The 23134-nt window shown below is 36.6% G+C and overlaps 3 protein-coding genes across 15 annotated transcripts; 2 read left to right on the top strand and 1 right to left on the bottom strand.

Moving 5' to 3' along the window:
• The first annotated feature begins 2988 nt into the window (after positions 1 to 2988).
• wupA (wings up A) lies at positions 2989 to 15547 on the top strand. 12 transcript variants are annotated; one of them, XM_068303452.1, is made up of 10 exons: positions 2999 to 3111; positions 5114 to 5149; positions 5888 to 6073; positions 6324 to 6452; positions 6540 to 6663; positions 11750 to 11850; positions 14444 to 14487; positions 14552 to 14693; positions 14807 to 14849; positions 15332 to 15547. In XM_068303452.1, coding segments are annotated over exons 2-10 (786 nt in total). In that variant the 5' UTR covers positions 2999 to 3111; positions 5114 to 5134; the 3' UTR covers positions 15334 to 15547. The 12 variants fall into 12 exon arrangements, with proteins under 12 accessions (XP_068159559.1, XP_068159558.1, XP_068159556.1 ...); XM_068303451.1 differs by lacking the exon at positions 11750 to 11850 and adding an exon at positions 7325 to 7425 and having other exon boundaries at positions 3001 to 3111; XM_068303458.1 differs by lacking the exons at positions 5888 to 6073; positions 11750 to 11850 and adding an exon at positions 10135 to 10235 and having other exon boundaries at positions 2989 to 3111.
• Positions 15548 to 16248: 701 nt separating this feature from the next.
• On the bottom strand, positions 16249 to 18265 carry sni (SDR family oxidoreductase sniffer). Its single transcript, XM_068303459.1, has 3 exons — positions 17800 to 18265; positions 16956 to 17007; positions 16249 to 16889 (listed from the first exon to the last, which is right to left on the bottom strand). The coding sequence occupies exons 1-3, from the start codon at positions 17923 to 17925 to the stop codon at positions 16324 to 16326; spliced, it is 744 nt and encodes a 247-aa protein (XP_068159560.1). The 5' UTR covers positions 17926 to 18265; the 3' UTR covers positions 16249 to 16323.
• Positions 17335 to 22959, top strand: Trxr1 (Thioredoxin reductase 1). Of its 2 annotated transcripts, none has more exons than XM_068303446.1 (4): positions 17335 to 17655; positions 20794 to 21136; positions 21209 to 21435; positions 21497 to 22959. In XM_068303446.1, exons 1-4 carry the CDS (start codon positions 17640 to 17642, stop codon positions 22381 to 22383), a joined length of 1473 nt encoding a protein of 490 aa, XP_068159547.1. In that variant the 5' UTR covers positions 17335 to 17639; the 3' UTR covers positions 22384 to 22959. The 2 variants fall into 2 exon arrangements, with proteins under 2 accessions (XP_068159547.1, XP_068159545.1); XM_068303444.1 differs by lacking the exon at positions 17335 to 17655 and adding an exon at positions 18672 to 19219.
• Positions 22960 to 23134: the final 175 nt, after the last annotated feature.

The raw sequence follows: 23134 nt of genomic DNA, 5'->3' as shown, positions 1-23134 counted from the left end.
GGGAAAGGCAAACTCACAAAGCTCGGGGCAAAGCAAGGAAATCTAACTATCGGCAAATGTGATAAAATAACGGTATGACGGTGAGATTGGGCAGGGTTTCGATGCAGGCGTCTTTTTTTTTTTTTGGTTTTGGTTTTGGTCGCTTAACTGCGTTTTATGACGTGAGTTTCTGCTTTGACGCATTCGCGCCAAGCCATCAGCGAAATGAATCGACAACCTGCTCACCATCCCGCCCCCCCTGAATTTACCTTATGGTTCATATGACTATGCCCTTTGGGCCAACGTTTCCTGTTTGGCCTGAAAGATCAAAAATAAATTCCTATATGTATGTGTATTTGTATATGTATGTAGTGAGTGCAACAACAATACAAACTAGAGAAAAACTTGACCAACTGCAAAACAAATTTCTATTCTAAATTCGAATAGAAATCAAGAAAGAAGGAGAAAGAAAAGAAAATCAAAAGAAGGCTGACTGGCACGGAGTATGCGGGGGTGGTTATGGTGCGTTTTGTGTATGTGTGTGTGTGTGAGGGGCGGGTTGGAGGGGTGGATGTCTCATTGGTTTGGTTCATTTTACTGCAAAGCTGCTTAAATGTTTCCACTATATTTTACTCTTCCCCCTTCTTCTCCTCCTCCTTCTCCACCCGCACTCTTTGGCTCTGTGTCAGCGCCAGTCCCCCCGCTCTCTCTCTCACTCTCTCTCTCTCTCTCTCTCTCTCTCTGCCATCAAGCAGGGCAACAGAACTAAAAATAGATATTATATTATAATGCGGCCTAGACGAATTCAACAAGTTCCCTACATATGCAAAAAAGCTCCATATTAAAAAGTTAATTGATTTACTGTTATCCCGTTATCCTATTCGATAGGCATGCACCTAGCCGATGTCGATAACTCTCAAGTGCATGGCAATTATCGATATTTGCACCAAAGCAAACTGTTTCATGGCCTTCGCTCTCTCTCTCTCTCTCTCTCTACCTCTCTTTCGGTCACTCTCAATAATTCAAGTTCTTTATTAATAATTCAAATTTCAACTTTTACTACAATTTGAGTCACGACATACACAAAACATATAAAAATAAAAACAAACATCTGTTAATGGTAAAGCGATTAAAAATGTTTTATACTAAAATTAAGCAAAACAATTTAGCGTCTCAATCTAGTCGACCTAGCTAGGAACTGAACGAAATCTATTTTGAAATTTTAAAAGAAAATTTGAAAAACAACAATTTAAAAAAAAAAAAAAAGGAAAAAAACATTTCGAAATACAAAAACAAAGAGGCAACATTATTATTTTTGTTTATAGAACAAAGTGATGTACATATATTTGGGTGTGCTTGTGTGTGTGTGTGTGCACCCACATATCAATGATATAGAAAATATATACATACATACATACATATGTATGTCTGTCTATATATTTCGTGATCGAAGCGTTTTCAGTTGCTAAATGAAAATCAGTTTTTCGTGCTTCGGAAAACAAGAAGCCAACAAAAAAAAAAAAAAAAAGAAAACTTTTCTTTTGCCAACGGCAACAAGAATTTGTTCAATAATTTTAAACACATTAACGCAAATGCAAGGCATCTGGTGTGTGTGGGTGTGCGTGTATACATATGTATGTGAGACTTTTTTACAACGTCATCAAATAGTTAAACACAAAATCTTATAGCTATTTATTGTATTATCCTATATATTTTATCTATCTGGGCTGCAAATCAAGAAGCTTTGTGTTTTATTTTCCCATTTTCCAAAGTTTTCATTTTGAATTCGCCTATTTAAACATCAAGTATTTAAGAGTTTCAAACCAATTTCAGAAAATTCTCTAAGCTAAAGGCAATTAATTTGAATATTTGACTATTTCTGATTTAGAGTTTTTGGAAATTTAAGTATCTCGTGGATATTTAAGTTTAGGAAACACAAAGTAACAAATAGAAATCGAAATTTATAAACATTTATTTCTTAATTTAACCATAAGTATATGTTCTAATGTAGGAAAATGGTTAGCACTAACCTATCCTAATCTAAACTTGGCTAATAGTTCACCTAAATGTGGCAGTTAGTTTTGTCTGCAAAATCTCTAGAGTCTAGACCTTGACATGATTCCTTTTTTTTTTTTTGTTATTCCACAATGTATGCACATACATATGTATGTATGTATGTATGTTTATGTGTATGTGTATGTAATCCCGTCTATATGCCATTATGCGGACCTCATCAATCATTCGCGAATCAGAGCAAAGGTAAACCAACAACTGGAACTTCTTTAGATCGGTGGCAATGGCAGAATTATGGCAATGTTTAATGCCCTGGTTAATTGCAATAGAATCGTAATGATTGTGATGTTGTTGTTGTTGTTCTGGTTGTTGTTGTTGTTGTTGCTAGCTATAGATGACGGCCCACTCAGTCTCCTTTCTCGCATAGGCGGCATATTCAACTGGAGCAAAACTTATTTTTAACACATGCATTGAATTCCAAGCGGCTCCGTTTACACCGGCACACACACACACAGACATACAGAGACACGAAGGCTCGCATTGTATGTATTTGCTTCTCCAAGAGTAGCGAATCCGTCGACGATCGCCGCAACGACCATCGCATCGTGCGAAGCGATACGAACGGAAAAAAGAAACCCGAACAATATTTTTCTGTGTTGGTATCCATTTCGATTTTTGGGTTGTCAGAGGCATTATCTAATAATAGCTCAAAACGCCCAGATACATGGTCATGATGCTCTCTCTCTCTCTCTCTCTCCATTCGTATATCCAAACCCCTGCGCTCTCCCCAATCGTCTCTCTCCCGCCTTCACTCAGTCTCTTCCACAGACTCTCACAGTGATTCTCTCCCATTTCCATGTTGAATTCTCTGAAGCTTTCTCCTGCTGTGGCAGCGAAGGACGGACGCATAGGCAGGTGGGCGTGTGTATCAGTGTGTGTGTGTGCAGCTGCTGCTGCTGCTGCCAACGTATCCCCATGGCAGCAGCATGGCTAACCAATTGAATATAGTCTGCCGTGGATCGTCGGACCGTTCAGTCAGTCTCTTTGTGTTCGTACAGCATCATCCGATTCGTGTGATCGTTCGAATTTTTTTTACTTTTTTTTCTAAATTCCTTGAAGGTGAGCAAAGAAACAAAAAAGGAAAAAGAAAACCTCCACCAAAAGCAAAAGCAAATCAAACCGAAATGAAAACAATGAAAAATCCATAGTGACAAAAAGAAAACTGGATTAAATCGTGCGTGTCTTCTATATGCATATATCTATATATATATATGCACATTACTTTTTTTCCAAAAAAAATTTGTTAAAGTAGTTTTTTTTTTTCAAGTGCTATGGAGCAAAAATGATGCCAAAGTGTTCGATCGATTGAAATCAAATCAAAATTCAAACAAATTCCAAAAAGGATCAAAATTATTTCACATTCATTATATGCATTATGTTTTTTTTTTTGTTTTACATACTTTAAGTTTATTTAGATGAACTTATGTAAGATGGCGTGTGTATGTATATATGTGTGTGTGTGCGTGTATATGCGTAGATCTATGTGTGTGTGTGTGTGTGTGCTGAGAATATCTATAGCTATATAGATACAAGATACATACATTGAACAAAGCCAAAAAGAAAAAAAATACTAGCTAAATAGATTCGAGATGATGGCAAAGTGCTTAAAAATAGAAATAATCTACACACACACACACACACACACACAAACACTCATACACACAAACACACATACATACAGACAGCCAGACAATTCATAAGATGGACACACGAAACAACACATTTATCTCTCAAAATGTATAAGAAAAATTTGTTCTACTCACAATAGATATACACATACATATGTACATATATACATAGATAGAATCTTAGCAAAGGGAATAGATTGATAGATATATCAAATATTCTATCTAGATGGTATTTAGTACAAAGTCTAAGAGCTTAGATAGACAAATCTCTAATACAAGAGAAAAGTTGCTAAAAACTACTATAAAATTCAAAAAGATAATACCAACTCAATCTATGTAGATATATCCATCTGATATTTATATAATCTAAACATATATTCTAATAACTTTCCATTGAAAAACCTTGAAAACATTAAAAACATTCGATTTACTTTAAAATTATTGGCAATTAATGGGAAATTACTCCAAAGATCTGATCTAATATGTGTTACTTAATTCCTTTGGATAAACATTAATTTGTATCTTTTGCTATCTATCTCTGTTTCGCTCACTCTCCCTCCTTCTCTGTCTGGCTCAATCATAATTGGTTGACATATTTTTAAACAAAATTGAAATCTAAATTTAGTTATTAATACCTACAAACACACGAACACACACGCAAACACACACACACATAGACATAGACATCTATATGTAGGTGAATTTGTATTCCAATTCCAAAGGGCTTAAATCAAAAAAGTAGAGGGGGAAAAAAAAACAACAAAAAACCAAGAAACAAATGTGCAAAAAATTTCCCTAATAACCCTGAACGAAGCCTTGAAAAGAGTTTCCTTTTGTTAAAATTCAAAAAGAAAAACCCAAAATCAGCGAGAAAATTCTGTGAAAAGCTTTTTTTTTTTTTTTTGAAATTGGATATCGAGAAGAGAAAAGTAAAAGACACATAAACGCCCACAACAAAGTAACAACAAATAAGACAAGGAATGACAGAGAGAGAGAGAGAGAGAGAAAAAGCACGATTGGCAAGAGAGAGAGAAAGAGAAAGAGCTAGGCAGAGAGATCTTGACTCTCTCCGCTCTCTCTCTCTCTCTCTTCCTTTTACTTTTTGTGGACCCATATACGGCGTGGTTCAATGCGGCGTATACGTAATCCATTTTGTATCTCTGCCAGACATTGCGCATACGCACTGTGGTGTGATAATTCTATTTTTTTCCCCAATTTTTTTTTTTTTTTTATTTTTTTTTTGAATTTATGGAATAGCATATGTTTCTTGTATATATTAAGCTGATTCACATGATGTCATACACCTTCTCCCCCACCTTACTACACCACACCCTCGACCACCTTAGCCCCACCAGCATTACGATCTTCCAGTAGACAAACTAAAAGTAACAACAAATCTTTGTTTCTTCATTTTCTTTTCGTTTGCTTTGCAGTAACTAAAAACACAAATCAAAATGGCTGATGATGAGGTGAGGTAAGTATCTGAAACTGAGGGGAAACCCCCATTAAAAGTAAAAGTCAAGCAAAACTAAAGTCAAAATTTTCTTTCAATAGTTAAACATTTGTTTGTTGTAAATACAAAAAGAGAAAGAAATCAGCAAAACATAGTTGATAATGAGGAAGAATGGCTTAAGGAAATGGATAAGGATAATGGATAAGCAGAGCTTATAGCAGGAGACTTGGCAAAAGGTAAGCCCCAATTGAACAATTCAAAATGGTGTTAAAACTAAAACTAAGTTAAGTGCTTCGGCCTAATATCCGCCAAATCATATGGAAAACAGAATTAGTAAGAAAAATCTGTTTGCATTTTCTGCATTTTTCTTTGCTTTTTCACAGATGATCTCATATGAGCTTGCCCTCTTCCACCCCACCCCACTTCTTAGCCAGCCGCCAGTTGCAGCATATCAAAGACAGATAATCAATCGGATTATATTCAATCTGATCAATTTATTTGTTGTCCTGTTGTGCTGTTCTGTCCTTGTTGTATTCATTCAATCATATTCACCTAAAGTTGGCCTCAACAACTCGACTTAAAGTATCACTTAGCCTCATTTTAACTCATGAGGCAACTTCATCCCGTTTACATTGCTTGTAATCATAGTCTTATTGTTTTAAATGAAATGGAAAAACTTTGGCCCAACTTTTCTCAAGCAAAAACTTTGTTTCTTTCTTCCCGTTTTTTTTTCCTTTGCAATTTGCATTTACAGAAGAAGGCAGCTGCCGCACCAGCTCCTGCACCAGCGGCAGCAGCAGCGGCCAAACCAGCTGCACCGGCAGCAGCCAATGGGAAAGCGCCTGCAGCAGCACCAGCAGCCAATGGCAAAGCGCCTGCTGCGGCTGCTCCTGCTGGTCCGCCCAAGGATCCTAATGATCCCAAAGTGAAGGCCGAGGAGGTACAATTGTGTCCACGTACGTGTGTTCACGTTTCGATCCCAGCAATCAGAATCATCTACGTCAACATCGTCAACGTCTGCGTCTGCGTCTGCGTCAGCGTCCATCCTGTCCACGTCCACGTTCAAGTCCAGAGTCCAAGTCAACGTCCATGTCCATTAAGAAAAAGCGAATACTTGGATAACTTTATGTTAATGTCCAGCATCGTCTGTCATCTACTAATCGCTTCCATTTGAATCTATTGCGTTCCAGGCTAAGAAGGCTAAACAGGCTGAGATCGAGCGCAAGCGTGCTGAGGTGCGCAAGCGCATGGAGGAAGCCTCCAAGGCCAAGAAGGCCAAGAAGGGTTTCATGACACCAGAAAGGAAGAAGAAACTCAGGGTGAGTCTCCCCCCCTCAATCGTTCAATCAATCCAAATTGATCACAGACTATTCCCCATCCATCCATTCTGTCATCATCATCTCTAGTTGTTGCTCCGCAAGAAAGCCGCTGAGGAATTGAAGAAGGAACAGGAACGCAAAGCGGCTGAACGTAGACGCATCATTGAAGAACGTTGCGGCAGTCCCAGGAATCTCAGTGATGCCAGCGAAGGTGAGTTCATAACGGTCCTATCTATCATCATTTTGGCCATATATTGCCAGCAGGGAACTACCAACTATCGATTAGCATTAGAAACTGAAGAAAGAAGCAATCAAAGATAGAAACGTTTTTTATTTTTCTTTTCTAAAAATGCTCAAAACTTTTGAAAAACTTTGCTAAACTTTTCTTTCAATTCCCTTTGTCTGCTCTATTTTGTTTGCTTCTCTCTTTCTTGTTTCTAAAAATACAAAAATTTTCAATAAATATTTCAAATAAATCATCCATAATAATAAAAATAAATGTTGAAAAAGGAAGGCAAAAAAAAAAGAAGAAGAAAAACGTCAAAATTTTAAATTTATGACTTTTTCGCCTACATATATAATAATAATGAAAAAAACAACAAAAAAAAAAAACGAATATAAATAATATAAAAAAAAAATATAAAATAAAAATTATATACAAATGTCATTATATCATCTATCACACACAAAAACAAACACACACACACAAAAACAAACACACACACATATATACACTGGAAAAATGGAAATGGTAAACCATACACCCACACACACACACACACATCAAGAAAAAAAAACACTCTATCATCATATTTTATATATATACAAAATATATATATATATATACCTTTTTCGATATTGATCGTATATAGACACACTCAAAACTCTGCTCAAGCAACACTATGACAGGATTAATAAATTGGAGGACCAGAAATATGATCTTGAGTATGTTGTTAAGCGCAAGGATGTTGAGGTACACACACACACATACATACATGCCCACATACACTTACACACTCACAACCACTTACCTACACTTACAATTACTTACTCCAACAACAACAACAACTTAACACCTTCTCTCAGCTATATATCTCTTTCTACTCCAAATATATACATATATAGATATACTTATATATACTCAATCTAATTTGTATAATACACTTAATTGTTGTGGCCAAAACAAACACAAAAAAAAACCCCCAAATAAGCAAAATTTCTTGCTAAACTAAAACAAAAAAAAATATAAAATATTTAATTGTACAGAAACTAGCCAATTAGCTGGAAAAAAAAAAAACACATTTAAATTATATATTTTCTATCTTAGGAAACAAAAATGAAAATGTGCCCATGTGAAAGCTCTATCTCTATCTATCTCTCTCTCTCTCACACACACACAAACACACTCTCTAAATGTCTATGTATGTGTCTATCTCTATGTCACTCTCAAACACTCTTCTTCTTAATTGTCTGTGTCTATATGTACTATGTCCTTTTCTAGCTACTACAACAAAAAAAAAAAAAGTGAAAATTATTATGAAAAATTTCATAGATTTCTTACAGTGTAGGACCCCGACCCCCCCAAACCACACCCATGCACACACTTTCACACACGCACACAAAACACCCACCCAAGCACACACACACACACACTCGCACACATGAAAATGAAGCATACTTTAAGGAGCAAAGGAAAGAAAACAAATCAAAAGTGCAAAATGATCAAGAAATTTTCCACTTTTATTTCAAATTCTCTCGGATAAACTCTTTTTTTGAAAGTATTTAAAACCTTTTGTCAACTTCTTGAGATTATTTCTCACAAATCAAAAACAAAAACAAAACAAAAACAACAACGTTCGCTTCACAGATACACTGCAAAAAGCTTGTCAGGATTATCACAGTAAGATACTGAAATTGGAATCTGAAAAATATGATGTCGAACACGAGGTAGCCAGAAAGGACTTTGAGGCAAGAATCGTCGTTTCTTTCGCACAAACCAAAACAAATACAACAAATTTTCAAACTGTTTTTTTTTTTTCATTTTTCATTTTTGTAGAATTTGAACAAATTGAACAAATAATGTGAATAACTTTTGCAGCAGAGTCAAAAATATATACAAATATTTCACAAAACCTGCAATTAATTATCATATATGTATAGACGCCTCCAAAGTGCACTTTAAGTGCAAAGTGTGCGAATCTATTTTTGTAGCACTGTGTGTAGTATAGAAAAGTAGTTTTTTTTTTTTTTTTTTGAGAGAGTTGTGCAAATTTTTTTTGAATAGCATAAAAAGAACAACAAAAAAGTGGACAAAAAACCCACCCGCCCCCCCCCAAAAAAAAAAAAAAAAAAAAATTCAAAAAAAATATTTGTGCACTTTCCTGTGCCTTTTTGAGCTAATGCCAACAACAAATACTTCAATAATTTTTTTGTGGGCTATCTTTTTGAAAAATCGTATAGAAAATATATATGTATACTTTTTTTGTGCTCTACTAACTAAACTAAATAATAGATTTTAAAATGCCAATCAAGGTCCAACCTAATTAATAATAATAAGGTGGACCATAACTTTTTGCTGGCTTTTAATTATTTACTAAACGTAAAAAGTAGAAATTAAAAAATAAAACAAAACGAAGAAATTTAAGAAATTTTTTGTCACAAAATGTTTTTGCTTTTTTCTTGTGGCTTTTATATATAGTTTTTGTGTGATTGATGCCTAGCGCTTTTTGTTTTTTGCTTTTTGTCAATGCGCCCACACACACACACACACACACATAAATATGCAATTTTTGTGGAAAAAACCGAAACCCGCAAAGTAAACGATGAGAAAATATAAAATGAAACGTAAATAATCAAAATTCAAGAGGAAAAAAAGGACAAATTGAGGTTAGGTTTTAGGTCATTCAAAATGTACAGTCACGTCAAAAACAAATAACAGAAACAACAAACCACCACCAAACAACAACAACAACAACCCACAAACAGACATCTCATTAGCGCACTACAATGAAAAAAAAAAACAACAACAACAAAAACTATCGAAAAAAAAACTCTATACATATTTATTTTCTTGTCATAATCTATAAGTATATAGATATATATACATAAAATACACCTGAGGTGATCTAATCTAATCTAATTTAATCTAATCTGATCTACACCTTCTTTTTCTCTAAAAACAAAAAAAAAAAAAAAACCAAAATTAAACAACAACAACAAACAAAAACTCACCAAATAATGCGCGTTTCACATACGTAAACAATTCGCCGTCTTCGTCCTCGTCGTCCTCGTCCTCGTTGACGTTTTCGTCGTTATCGTTGTTTCACTTTTCCACTGTATTGCTGTCTCTTTCTCTCTCTGTCTTTTCTTTTCTTTTTTTTACACGCATCTTTATCTCTTCTGTCTCTCTTTCTACCTATATATGAATCTATCTCTTTTGTTTGTTTTCGTTTTTCCCCACACATCTATCTATATCTGTCTCTCTCTCTCTCTCTCTCTATCTATCTATCTCTTTCTTACTTACACTCTCTTTATGTTAAACTTACAAACACACACACACACACACACACACAACGAAACCGAAACGCGTTTAACCGTATCCGTAACCGTAACCGTAACGATTATACGCCCACTCGCTACTCGCTACTCGTTACTCGTTACTTTGTTACACTGTCCAAAACAGCCGAATTGCAAACAATATGCAAACAATATTGGCAACGCGTTTACAATTTGGAGGGCGATAAATTTGATTTAGAACACGTGCAGAAAGTCAAGGCACAAGAGGTAAATTTCCCAAAACACACACAAAATTTATTTGCCCAAAATGCACCCAACGAAAATAAACAAAATACCAAAAAAATTAAAAACAAAACGAAAGCAAAACGATTCTCAATTATCCAGGATAACTTTGGTAACAAATCAAAGTTTCTATAGCCAAGCACAGTTTCAGCTTTAATTATTATCCAAAATTATCCAAAGATCCTTCAATCCTTTAAAGTTTTTCAAACAAGAAGAAACGAATTCGGAAATGCATTTGGCAAAGATTTTTCCACTTTTTCCCCAGTACAATTAGATCTCTGTTTTCCGATCGAGTTGAAACACATACTATATATACATATATGTATATCTATCTATATATCTGGCATTTCTGTGCCTGGCTATACCAAAAACAAAACGAAACCAAAAATCGAATGTTATTTTACTTCTTCCTTAAATGAACAATATTGAAAACAAACAAACAAACAAACAAAAAAATAATAAGATTTGATATGATATGATTACGTTTTTATATTTACCTATTTCTTATTAATACTTTAATTTCATTTATATATATATATATATAGTTTTTTGATATTGTTTTTAACTGCGCTAAAACTAAGTACAATGAAGCAACTCGAAAAAACAAAAACAAAACAAAAAAAAAAAAAAACGCAATCGTAAGATTATCGGCGTGTGCTTTGAAAAATGAACAAACAAAAGATAAACCGAGTGGTGGTGGGTGGAGGCAATTTCCAAAGATGATCAATATTTTGTATGAAACATTGGAATTTGGCATTGAGATTTGAAAGTCTTTTGGAAATCGCCCTGCCTAGGCCGCATCCCTATACGCTATATACATACATATATATCTACATATATATCCTTTAAATGGAACTTTCGAACAATCAAACAATTCTTTTTCAATTAATCGTCACATTGTGAACTAAACCCCGAATAAGAACAACAACAACAAACAAATGAAGCTAAACACCAAATAAAACGAATAAAAAAATAATAATAATTAATTAAAAAAAAAAAAGAGAAAATTACAAAAATCAAATCAGATTTTTGAGTCTGAACCATTTGCCTTCTTTCACTTTTACTCAAAACTTTCCCTTTCTCTCTCTCTCTCTCTCTCTGTCTCCTTCTCTCATTCTCTGTCTGTCTTTATCTCCTTGTGTCTCTTTCTCTGTCACTCAGAACTCAAAAAACCGAAACTCAAACAAGAACACATAACATCTAATGAAAGCATATATGTAAAGAAATGATATATGTATGACAATGACTACGAATATGATAATATATCCGACATATACATGTATGTATATACATACATACATACATATATATGATCTATTAAAACAAACCGCATAACTAAGAATAAGAATACAAATTATCCTTCTTCAACTCTTTCAACTTCATGTATTAGTAGTTAGTGATTTAAATTTTAAGACCAAAGATAAAAAAAAAAAGACCCACAAAACAAACAACAAAAAAAAAAACCCAAAAATCGAAACAAAAATCTGCTAATTTTGCAGGCGAATTGCAAGAGATTTGCGAAGAGTATTACGAGCGTATGTATATTTGTGAAGGCCAGAAATGGGATCTGGAATACGAAGTCAGGAAAAAAGACTGGGAGGTACTGCCAAAAATTTTAATATCACAAACAAAACTCTGAATACAAAAGAACAAGAAAATTTGACTTCAGACATACATACATATTTATATGTAACGTTTTTTTTTTCCGTTTAGTTTTGCATCAATTCTCTTACTTCTACTATAAATGTTTTGAATATTTGTCTACTTTACTTACTTTACTTTTGTTCCATATCATGTTAATCATATGTTTTTTTTTTTTTTTTTTTTTAACGGAATACACAAAAATCTTTACCACAACAACAAAATCTAATTCAAACGATGAGATGAAAATTAAGAAAACCTTTTGAGAGACTTCAACATAAAAAACATATTTAGTGTCTGTTCATTATGATAATCCGCCTTCAAATTGTCCGATCCAAAATTTTCACCACTTAAATTATGTAACTAAAAATACTCCTAATTGTTTATACAAGCCTTTCGTATATGAAATCTGTCTTAATATCTAAAATGCATCGATTATTGGATCGATGATCTCTATGGTCTCTCTTTTGGTGATTTTATTAAGTAATTGCTCATCGATTACGGACAAAAACACAGACACACACACACAGAAACATACATACATCCACACACAAGCAATATGTCAAATAGTAGTCGTATGTTAATTAGTGAGTTTTCTTTTTTTTTTTTTTTTGCACAAAAGTTCCAACAAACATTAGCAACAAAAAAAAAAAAAAAAATAGTTTGAGATTGTTTTGTGTTTTATCTTTATTCTTATTGTGTCGCTGCATCCTCTCCAGTCAACAAAAACAACAACCTCCAAACCTATGCATATGCATATGTATACAAATCACACACACACACACACACACACCAAACAAAGCAGACAAATTGCATGGAAAAACTCTGCATGTGAACGCTGATAAGTAGGCAATGTTTTTTTTCTCTTTGCATGCATGGCAATACCTAACGCCCTCCCCCTTGTCCAGCAACCATTGACCACTGCTCACTTGCCGTTACTCCATATCTCTCGTTCTCTCTCTCTCTCTCTCTCTCTCTCCCTCTCTTGATATACTTTTTTTTTATTGTCTGCTCTATATATTTATATCTCTTTCTCTCCATTTCTAAGTTGTCTGTCTCCAGTTTCTCTCTTACTCTCTCTCTTACTCTCTCTTTTGGTATCAATTTCTTTCGTTCTAACTTTAATTTAAGTTCCTCCAATTGTGTAAACCAAAAAACAAAACTGTAAAAAGTATCCAAAGAACAAAAAAAAAAAAAAAAAAACCAATCCAAAATTGAAGAGCATAAAACAAAAACAAAAAATAGAAACCAATATCCAAAAAAAAGAAAACAAACAAAAACCAAGCGTCGATTTACTTGAGCCAGAGCTTCGAAACCAGCCTAATAATAATATTTATAATAATAATAATAATACTTAATAATACTTAATAATAATAATGCTAGAAATTGTTTCTTTGCCCACTAAACGTTACACGTACCCGAACAGGAAAAGTAAGCAAAGAAAAAGAAAAACACAAAACAAGCTAAAATTGACAAACAAAAATACAAAAAAAAAAAAAAAAAAAAGCAGAAAAAGAAAATATACTTTTTTTTTATTTTCTCAAGCAAATGCAACAAAAGAGAGCAGTACCTCGTGCCCAGTCCAGTCTAATGTAGGATATAACAAATTCATAAATACATACATATATATGTACCCACATTCAAATAAAATATATATCTATATATACAAAACTCCATCAGCTGATCGATAGATCGTCTGGATTGATCGTACGATCTGTCAGCTGTTGTTCCCATTCTTCTGTTGCCATTCCAAAACTCGTTTAGTTTTCCAGCACTCAATATAGAAATTTTTTTGTTTTCCGTGTCCCAATCAATCAATCAATCAATCAATCAATCACTGTGATCAAACAACAACCAAAACTCTATATATCTACATATATGTACATACATACATACATATGTGTGTGAAACTCAATTCTCAAATATATATTCTCGTCTATCTATATGTATATATGTATAACAAAAAGTTAAACCAAAAACTGAACAATCACTATAAAGCATTAAAGCTATAAGCAAATCGACATTTGGATGTTATGCTGTTCAATTTGACGTAAAGCAAATGAAAAACACAAAAACAAAATCAAAACCAAACCAATCCAAAAAGAAAAAAGAAAATTTCCAATAAAAACCAAAAACTGAATATCAAAATTCCAATATCAATTATCCAGAGCAAAAATCCACTCCCGATAAAATTACTTGGCTAATCGCATCGCATTGCATCGCTCTGCCCGCTCGCTCGAAAGCATTTTTCAACTTTTTCTAATGGCATGCTAAATATGCTAAAAAACAAAAAAAAAACTATAATAATAAAATCTAGAATATCCTTTATCTATATCTGTGTAAAAGGCATGCCAAACTAATGACTCAAAAACTTAATCCTAATTAAACAAAACTTACTTGAACTTTGTACTAACTGTAAGATAAAAATTTACTTCCAATACCCAACCCAAAAATGATGCTGTATACTCTATGAATGGAAAATTAACTTGTTTTTCTTTTTTTTTTTAACTATCTTTTTTCGTCATCCCAAAAAAACAAAAACAAATAAACAGATCAACGATCTCAATGCCCAAGTTAATGATCTTCGCGGCAAGTTGTAAGTACTCAAATGGAATTCTCCATATATAGACATATATTCCATGACTTTTATTGATTTATAGCGTCAAGCCAGCCCTGAAGAAGGTCTCCAAATATGAAAACAAATTCGCCAAGCTCCAGAAGAAGGCCGCTGAGTTCAACTTCCGCAACCAACTTAAGGTGGTGAAGAAGAAGGAATTCACATTGGAGGAGGAAGAGAAGGAGGTAAGTTTTGAATTGACCAAATCAATTGTATAGACCCTAAACAGAATCTAATATTTATTTTTACAATTAAAAAAAACAATCTATAAACGAAAAACAAACTGTAAACCAATTAGAAAAAGATAAAAGATGCCGCTGTGCTTAAGCAAGCCAAAAAGTGTAAGGAATAAAAATGAGTGTGCCCCCCATCCTCCCCAGCTCCAGCAACTTTGAACACGTTCACCTTGCACCAATTGTGTGTGTGTGTGTGTGTTCTTTCTCTTTCTAGCTCTCTGTCTCCCACTCGTTATTCTTTATGTATATGTAAATAGCACATTTACGAGCACAAGATACCAACAAAAAAAAAAAACCTTTCACTATCAATTTTGTTCAATCAAATGTGATATGGCACCTCAGTGTACTCCATCTGTCTATCTTTGTGTTTATCTCTGTCTCTGTCTCTATATCCTTAGAGTTTACACCAAATGTAGTTTAGTCCTTGGCACCTGTCTAGAGTCTAGAATGTTATGTGATGAATGTTTTTTATGAAATTCGTATACAATTTTATTAATATATATTTTCTTGCTTTCTCTCTCTCACTCACTCTCTCACGCCATCGCTATCGTGGAAAACATGATCATCTCTATATTGCCAATGAGCAGAAGAAACCCGACTGGTCCAAGGGCAAACCCGGCGATGCCAAGGTAAAGGAGGAAGTTGAGGCCGAAGCTTAAGTGTCCCCGTGACCCGTGACTCCCGCCCTTAAAAACAAAAACACAATTCAAATTTAAATTGAAATTATTTCTACATCAAATACCAAATATATTTAAATATCTGAATGTCAATTTAAACCAAATAAAATTTATACTATATATATATATATATATTCTATATATATCTCATCATCATATATATATATATATGGATATATATATATATATGCCATCTGAATGCAATGAAATCAATAAACAGCAGCAACATCTGAAACAAAAAAAACTAAAAAAAAAAAAAAAAAAAAAAAACATAAAAAAAGAGAACCAAATCAAACCAAAGTCTAGAAATAATTCAAATCAGTTCAACGATTTTGATTCTGACACACATTTTGAATGAATTATTTAATTATATATGATTACCTACATATTTTCAATTAATTACAAATTATATTTTTTAAATGTAAATTAAATTAAAAACATAAACAATGAAAAACAAAAAAAAAAAGAACAAACCTCTTCTGCATGTGACGAACCTGCGATGAATTGAATGAATGATTGTATGTACATAGATGTAGATGCCTTTTAGCACAATTATTCCTAGCATTTGCACCACCTGCATCATTGCACCACTGCACCACCTAGCTCTCTTTTGCTCTCTCCTTCTCAAAGTTCACCCAGGATAAAAATGGGTAAATTCACATCGTTGATTTGTGCTCACTTACAGGAAACAGCGCCAGAGACTCCAACTCCAGCTCCAGCCTGAAATTCAACTTGAATCTTTACGAATCTTGATACAATTGTCTTATTCAAATTGTTTCCTTTTGTGTATATTATTCATTTCAATTATAAATAAATCAAAAACAAAATGCAGTAATTGCAACAATTTTATTATAATTATTATTATTAATCAACAAACCCTATGGTTATTGAGCAAAACAATTTTACCACGGCAACTGTTGGCCATCATATTGATAGAAGCCGCCATTATGCGTCTCGCCCATTTGGATGAGGGTCTGCACCATCTGCTCGGTGCTGGTGGTCACATCCAATGGGGCACTGCTGCCACCCATGTCGGTGCGCACCCAGCCAGGATGCAGGCTAATGCACATTATTTTCTGAGCCTGCAGATCGATGCTTAGCGATTTTGTGGCAGCATTCAATGCTGCTTTTGATGTACGATAGCCATACATGGCACCCTGGACATTCGATTGTATGGAACCCAGAATGGAGCTCATATTTATAATGGCTGCCCGTCCCACACCCATTGGCTGATCCTCATTGGCCGTCGAGGCCTTCTTCAACAAGGGCAAACAGGCTTTGGCCATCATAATGGGCACCACAGTGTTTGTCTGCAGGGTGTCCAACAGATCCTGATGCTTGGTGGCGCCAATGCGTACCGATTTTGGTGACACGCCAGCATTATTAAACAGCACATTTAGTCCTTTGTCCTTGGTAATCGCTTCAATTTCGGCAACCAGCTTGTCATAGGCATCAAAGTTCCTAAGATCTGAATGAGGGGAATGTGATAAAGTAAAACAGATCCAAATTCATCTAATTGAGTCTGCTTACTTACCTATCTCGAGGATATGTATATTTGAATACTTTCTCGCCAGATCTTGCAGCTCCTGGAAAAATCAAGAACATTTCTCAAAAATGATTCACTCACAAGATGCATATATTCATGATGTTGCAAATATTTTGCAATTGTTTTATTGTGTAAAACTTTGCTGTCACTCTGTTGTTAATAAAACGACAAAAACTCTTAGAAATTTCTAGGTCACAACGATGAATTTGAATTTCAAATGAAACCGCAATTAAATGACCAGTCCAAATCAAACAGCTGATATCTAGAGTAGCCAAGCAATTTTCTTACCGCTTATCTGGCATAATCTTTGTGTCGACTAGCTGGCCACACTAAAACCGAAACGGCGTACAAAAGGCAATTGCAAAAACTCGACGCCGCTTATTTCGCATTTGTGTTTCGCTGGCGTTAGAGTTAACTTTAACCGATTTTAAATTTGCGCTATCGGCAACTGCTTCGGCACTACTTCAACTATATTAACTTAAACATTGTTGTTGCTCTTTTTTGTGATTTCCCCATCACTCACTCAACCGCCGTCTGTCTTGCTAGCAACGTGCTGTCACTGTGATTTACCAGCAACAACAACTCCTGCTACTTATCCTTTTAATTAGCCTTAACCGTTTGGAGCACTTACAACAGCGGCAACAACAACAACAATATAAAGAAATACAAAACATGGCGCCCGCACAAGGTAAGTGGCAAATTTTTTTCAGGGTTTTGGTTTGTCTTAGTGTTTTGTAGTTGTTGCTGTCTTGTCTCTATTAATGATTATGATGATGATGTTGGTGATGAGTCAGCAGCTTGGTGACTAGAGTAAAATAAAACCAAAACTTACCGTTGCCTGCTCCCGATTGCGGCATGTGGTAAATAAATGCTGCGGTGGCTGTGGCAAAGCGTTCAAAGCCTTGACTAGGCCCAGGCCCAAGCCTCTATTGCAGCCGGTTATCAGAATGGAGTTCATTTGTGACCGAAACTTGATGTTCTCTCTTCTGTAGTGGGAAACGAAATCTAATCTTGAGATTAGGCCACAACTAGTAATATAATGTGTTAACTAATAGTGGTGTGACTGTAGCTGCAACCGCTACGAACTGCGTGGGGAGAATCAATTTGGCATTTATTATATTAATTGCTGGTTATCTTTCTCCCACAGCGACCACTGCCAGGGTTGTCGATATGTGTGCGTGTGTGTCTGTGTGTGTTTGTGTAAAAAGTTATCGATGCTTGCAAAAGAAATTCAAGGAAAAGTAAAGTAAAATTCAAATAAGGGAAACTATCAAGAATTCCAATTAGAAATTAAAACATGGCCTGCTCTTTGACCAGCAGTCCAACAAGAATAACAACAGCTTAATATTAGCTGATTTTGTATGGCAACCCTGTTTAGTCAGAACCAACTGTTGCATGCCAAATGAATTGGATTCGTAAATTAATATATGTTAATTTATAACTGGAATTCAGCGTTTATAAAAAACAAAAAAGACAAAACGGCGAACAATACATTTTTTTTGCCTCTGCAATTATTAACTGAAAATATATTTGCCCATATCACATCATCGTCTTCCACCGCATCAACTCTGCGGTGGCTATTGCCAGAGTGCTCTCTGCTGTTGTTACGTAGTCACCGCCGCCGCCGCTATCGGTTCGTTTGTCTCTCACCACTTTCGTTGCGTCTCTTTCTCCGTCAGTTTTCGAACAAAAGTATATTTGGCAGTGTAACTTTGTTCACTGCGCGTTTGGAGAAAAAGAAATTGAGTTTCTAATATTTTTTCGTGGCAATTTCAGTGTGTGAATTCTTCTTGGTTGTTTTTTTTTCCTTTTGCCTAATTGTTGTTGGAGGTTGTAGCAGCACGCCACAATGTCGCTCACTTTGTGGAATTCGAGATTTTCTGTAACGCTTGTGCGCCGCCAGTATTCAACGATATTTACGTCTGGCCCCAGTAGCTCACACTACAATTATTACAATACAACACAAATAACAAATTCAAGTTCAGATTTCTCACCACATCATCATCAACAACAGCAACAGCAACAACAACATCAGCAACGCCGCTATTTGTTTACCGCTATGAAACGCAACAGCAATAAAGGAACCGGATTAGGGTCCCAGAGCCGTGGCTCGCATGACAGCGGCAATAGCCTAGGAACGGCGGGAGGAGGTGTTGGTGGTAGTTCAACCAATGTACCCCCATTTACCCATCCACATTGCGATCGGCAAGCGATGTACGCTCAGCCGGCACGAATGTTTAGGGCTACCAGAGGTAAGTACGAAGGCGGCAACTCTGGCAAAACATTCGAGAAGAAGAGAAGAACCAACCACCTACAACTACATTGGTTAAAACTTTTAAAACTAATCTTGGTTGTCTTTACCTCCCTCCTTCCCGCACCCACGCACACACAGAACCTTTACTCTGTCATTGTATACCTTGTTATCGGCGGCTGATTTACCATATGTCTGGCACGTAGAAACTTAAGGTGACTTATGGGAACACCATTAGATTTTTGTGGTGGGGGCGGCGAGGGTTTTATGTCCAATTTTGCATTGTCATGTTGCCCTTGGCAACACATAGTTCTAAACCGACACCAAAAGGGTATGAGATGGTGTGGGGGTGGTGGGGGAACTATTCTAATAACACGATCTCTCCCTCACCCCCTCTCTCTTTCTCTCTCTCTATCTCTCTCTCTCTCTGGTGGAATGTTCAAGAAATGAATTTCACCATGGTAATAGTGCATAGTTGACTTGACTTATCTCCACAGAACCAATAACAACAATAACAAATTGCGTCATCATGATCATCGTCATCATAAAACTGCAATAATCGTGACGACAAATACATGATTTTTATCGCTTAGAGAAAATTAATATATTAAACATTTTAGGAACATGGCCTAAACAAAGAATAAACCACCAGCCATTTGATTAGATTTGGGATTAAAAGTACATAGATAAAGGAGGAAACTATATACTCTATTAACTGCCGATAAAATCCATTATGATGGTCATAAAACACTTCTCGATCATTCGTTTTTAAAATGCATACGTAATCAATATTACGAAATAAGCCGAAGTGAACGATTTTGTTAAGCACTTTAGGATCCTTCATATGTACATATGATCGATCCTTTTCGTTTGAGTTCTTTCCATATTGAAATCAGATAAGACGGATATCCGGCAGAGTGTTCTGTTTATAATATTATTTTACGTACTCTTTTATGATGGGGCAATCGTCATTCAAGGTCTTCGATTTCGTAATTCAATAGTGGCCACACTTGTTCCGTGGTTATATCTTCTATAGTTACTAGAAACGTACTATTTAATTGGCCCACAGTGTGTAGTGTATCTATACACGTGTTTTTTGTGTTTGGTTTCGATTTCTGGGCGGTAACCATGGCGAACTACAACGACGACGACTACGACGGACCGAAACATATTGGGGTTGAAAGCACAAACCGCACGCCACAGTTGCCACCGTTAGATGGATGATGATTGCTCCAGTTTGATTTGCAGCCAATGTACATAATTAAATGAACACGGGACGGTGTCAAGGCGTTTCGGCGTCTAATCGCCAGCTCGTCATCTACATAAATAAAGGAGTTGAAAAAAATCAGATTGTTTGGAATCGTTCGGAGAGGGTTTCCATTAGTTGTTATCGTTGGCAAGAGGGTGATGCATCTGTTTGAGTTTGTTCCGGCCTCGGTGGCTGATCAAGAGCCTCCGACAGGGCGTAGTGTATACCGTTCTGCTTATTTGGATATACGGCTAAGACGTCAGTGTGAAAATCATCTCTCTTTCATGCCAATCTCTCTGATCACATTTGTTTGTTCTTCTTTACAGGTAACTATGATTATGACCTGGTTGTGATTGGTGGCGGATCAGCTGGTCTGGCCTGTGCTAAGGAGGCTGTCACGAATGGAGCACGTGTCGCTTGCTTGGACTTTGTGAAGCCCACGCCAATTGGAACCAAATGGGGTGTGGGTGGCACTTGCGTCAATGTCGGCTGCATCCCCAAGAAGCTGATGCATCAAGCCTCTTTGCTGGGCGAGGCTGTGCATGAGGCAGCTGCCTATGGCTGGAATGTAGACGACAAGATTAAACCGGATTGGAGCAAGTTGGTCTCATCGGTGCAGAATCACATTAAGTCTGTTAATTGGGTGACCCGTGTGGATTTGCGAGACAAGTAAGTACTACATTTAATAGATTGAGAAATCCTTTTATTCAAATGTGTCCTTTGACCGTTCTATTTTTACAGGAAAGTAGAGTATATCAATGGCCTGGGCTCTTTTGTGGATTCGCACACATTGTTGGCTAAATTGAAGAGCGGCGAACGCACTATTACCGCTCAGTCCTTTGTGATTGCGGTGGGCGGACGTCCTCGTTACCCAGAGATTCCCGGTGCTGTGGAATATGGAATTACCAGTGATGACTTGTTCAGTCTGGACCATGAGCCCGGCAAGACTCTGGTTGTGGGAGCTGGCTGTAAGTATTATCAATAGCAAGCCGCTTCACTGTAGCTAAATTTTGAATTTTCTCTGATTAGACATTGGCCTGGAGTGTGCTGGTTTTCTGAAGGGATTGGGCTATGAGCCCACTGTCATGGTCCGTTCAATTGTATTGCGTGGCTTCGATCAGCAGATGGCTGAATTGGTCGCTGCATCAATGGAGGAGCGCGGAATTCCATTCTTGCGCAAAACTGTGCCCCTGTCCGTTGAGAAGCAGGAGGATGGACGCTTGCTAGTCAAATACGAAAACAAGGAAACCGGCGAAGTCAGCGAAGATGTCTTCGATACCGTTTTGTGGGCCATCGGTCGCAAGGGTCTCGTCGACGACCTCAACCTGCCGAATGCCGGTGTTTTGGTGCATAAGGACAAGATCCAGGTGGACTCATTGGAGACCACAAATGTTGGCCACATCTACGCTGTCGGTGATATTATTTACGGCAAGCCAGAGTTGACACCCGTTGCTGTTTTGGCTGGTCGGCTGTTGGCCCGTCGTCTCTTTGCCAATGCCACCCAACGCATGGACTACGCCGATGTGGCCACCACTGTATTCACGCCCCTGGAATACGCCTGCGTGGGCCTCAGCGAGGAGGACGCTATCAAGACCTATGGCGAGGAAGAAGTGGAGGTATACCATGGCTATTACAAGCCCACGGAGTTCTTTATTCCCCAGAAGAGTGTGCGATACTGCTATGTGAAGGCTGTGGCCGAACGCAATGGCCAACAGCGTGTCTATGGCCTCCACTATCTGGGCCCATCGGCCGGCGAGGTCATCCAAGGCTTTGCCGCTGCCCTCAAGTCGGGCTTGACCGTCCACACTCTAATGAATACGGTGGGCATTCACCCAACCACCGCTGAGGAGTTCACCCGCCTCAGTATTACCAAGCGCTCCGGTCTGGATCCCACACCAGCTAGTTGCTGCAGCTAAACTGGATCTCCTCCAGCCAACACCCCAGCCCCAGCCCAAGCCCAATTCGCCACAACCGCAGCCCCAGCCCTTAGCGATAGAAAAAAAGTTTTAGCTTTGCTTTTAGTTTCGATCACATTAAGAACAACAATCAACCAACAGACACACACCAAAAATAGCTCAGAACCAGGAAAGGACAGGACAGTGATGGGAAATTGAAATAGATTAACAAATACAGGAATGGGAATGGGACGACGATAAGTTGACATGTGCGTGTGCCTGTGTGTGTATACGTCTATGTGGAGACTACGGGAGACGACGCAAAGCGATGGTAGACTACTGCTGGACTCCAGTGGAACTGGGGCGAATCTATCATCTATCTATCCATTCGGCATCCGCTAAATCGCTGCTACTGATCTTTTTGCCTCTGTGTGTGTTTGTGTGCACTTTTACCAAGCACTCAAAATTTGAAAATGAATTATGTTGAAAAGAAAAAAAAACAAAAATACTTACGATTATGAAAATGTCTAATTTGTGTATGGTAGGAAAAATATAATTTTTCATCCATTTACAAAAATGTAAATGAAAAAATACAAAGAGTATTCATTTTGTACAGAATAATGCTAAATTTAAGAATAGTTAACTGTAACTCTACGGATCAGATAAATATCGGAGTATTTTGCCACTTGATGCGAAGGATGTAAAGGGGGGTCTAATATCAGGACCAAAGCTGTGTAGCAGACCTTCTGCTAGTCCTAAGAAAAGCGAAATA

Source organism: Drosophila tropicalis, unplaced genomic scaffold (genome assembly GCF_018151085.1).
Source record: "Drosophila tropicalis isolate 14030-0801.00 unplaced genomic scaffold, ASM1815108v1 contig_158, whole genome shotgun sequence".
Classification (NCBI taxonomy): domain Eukaryota; kingdom Metazoa; phylum Arthropoda; class Insecta; order Diptera; family Drosophilidae; genus Drosophila; species Drosophila tropicalis.
Note: the sequence above shows the minus strand (reverse complement) of the source record. Positions and strands in the feature narration are given on the sequence as shown.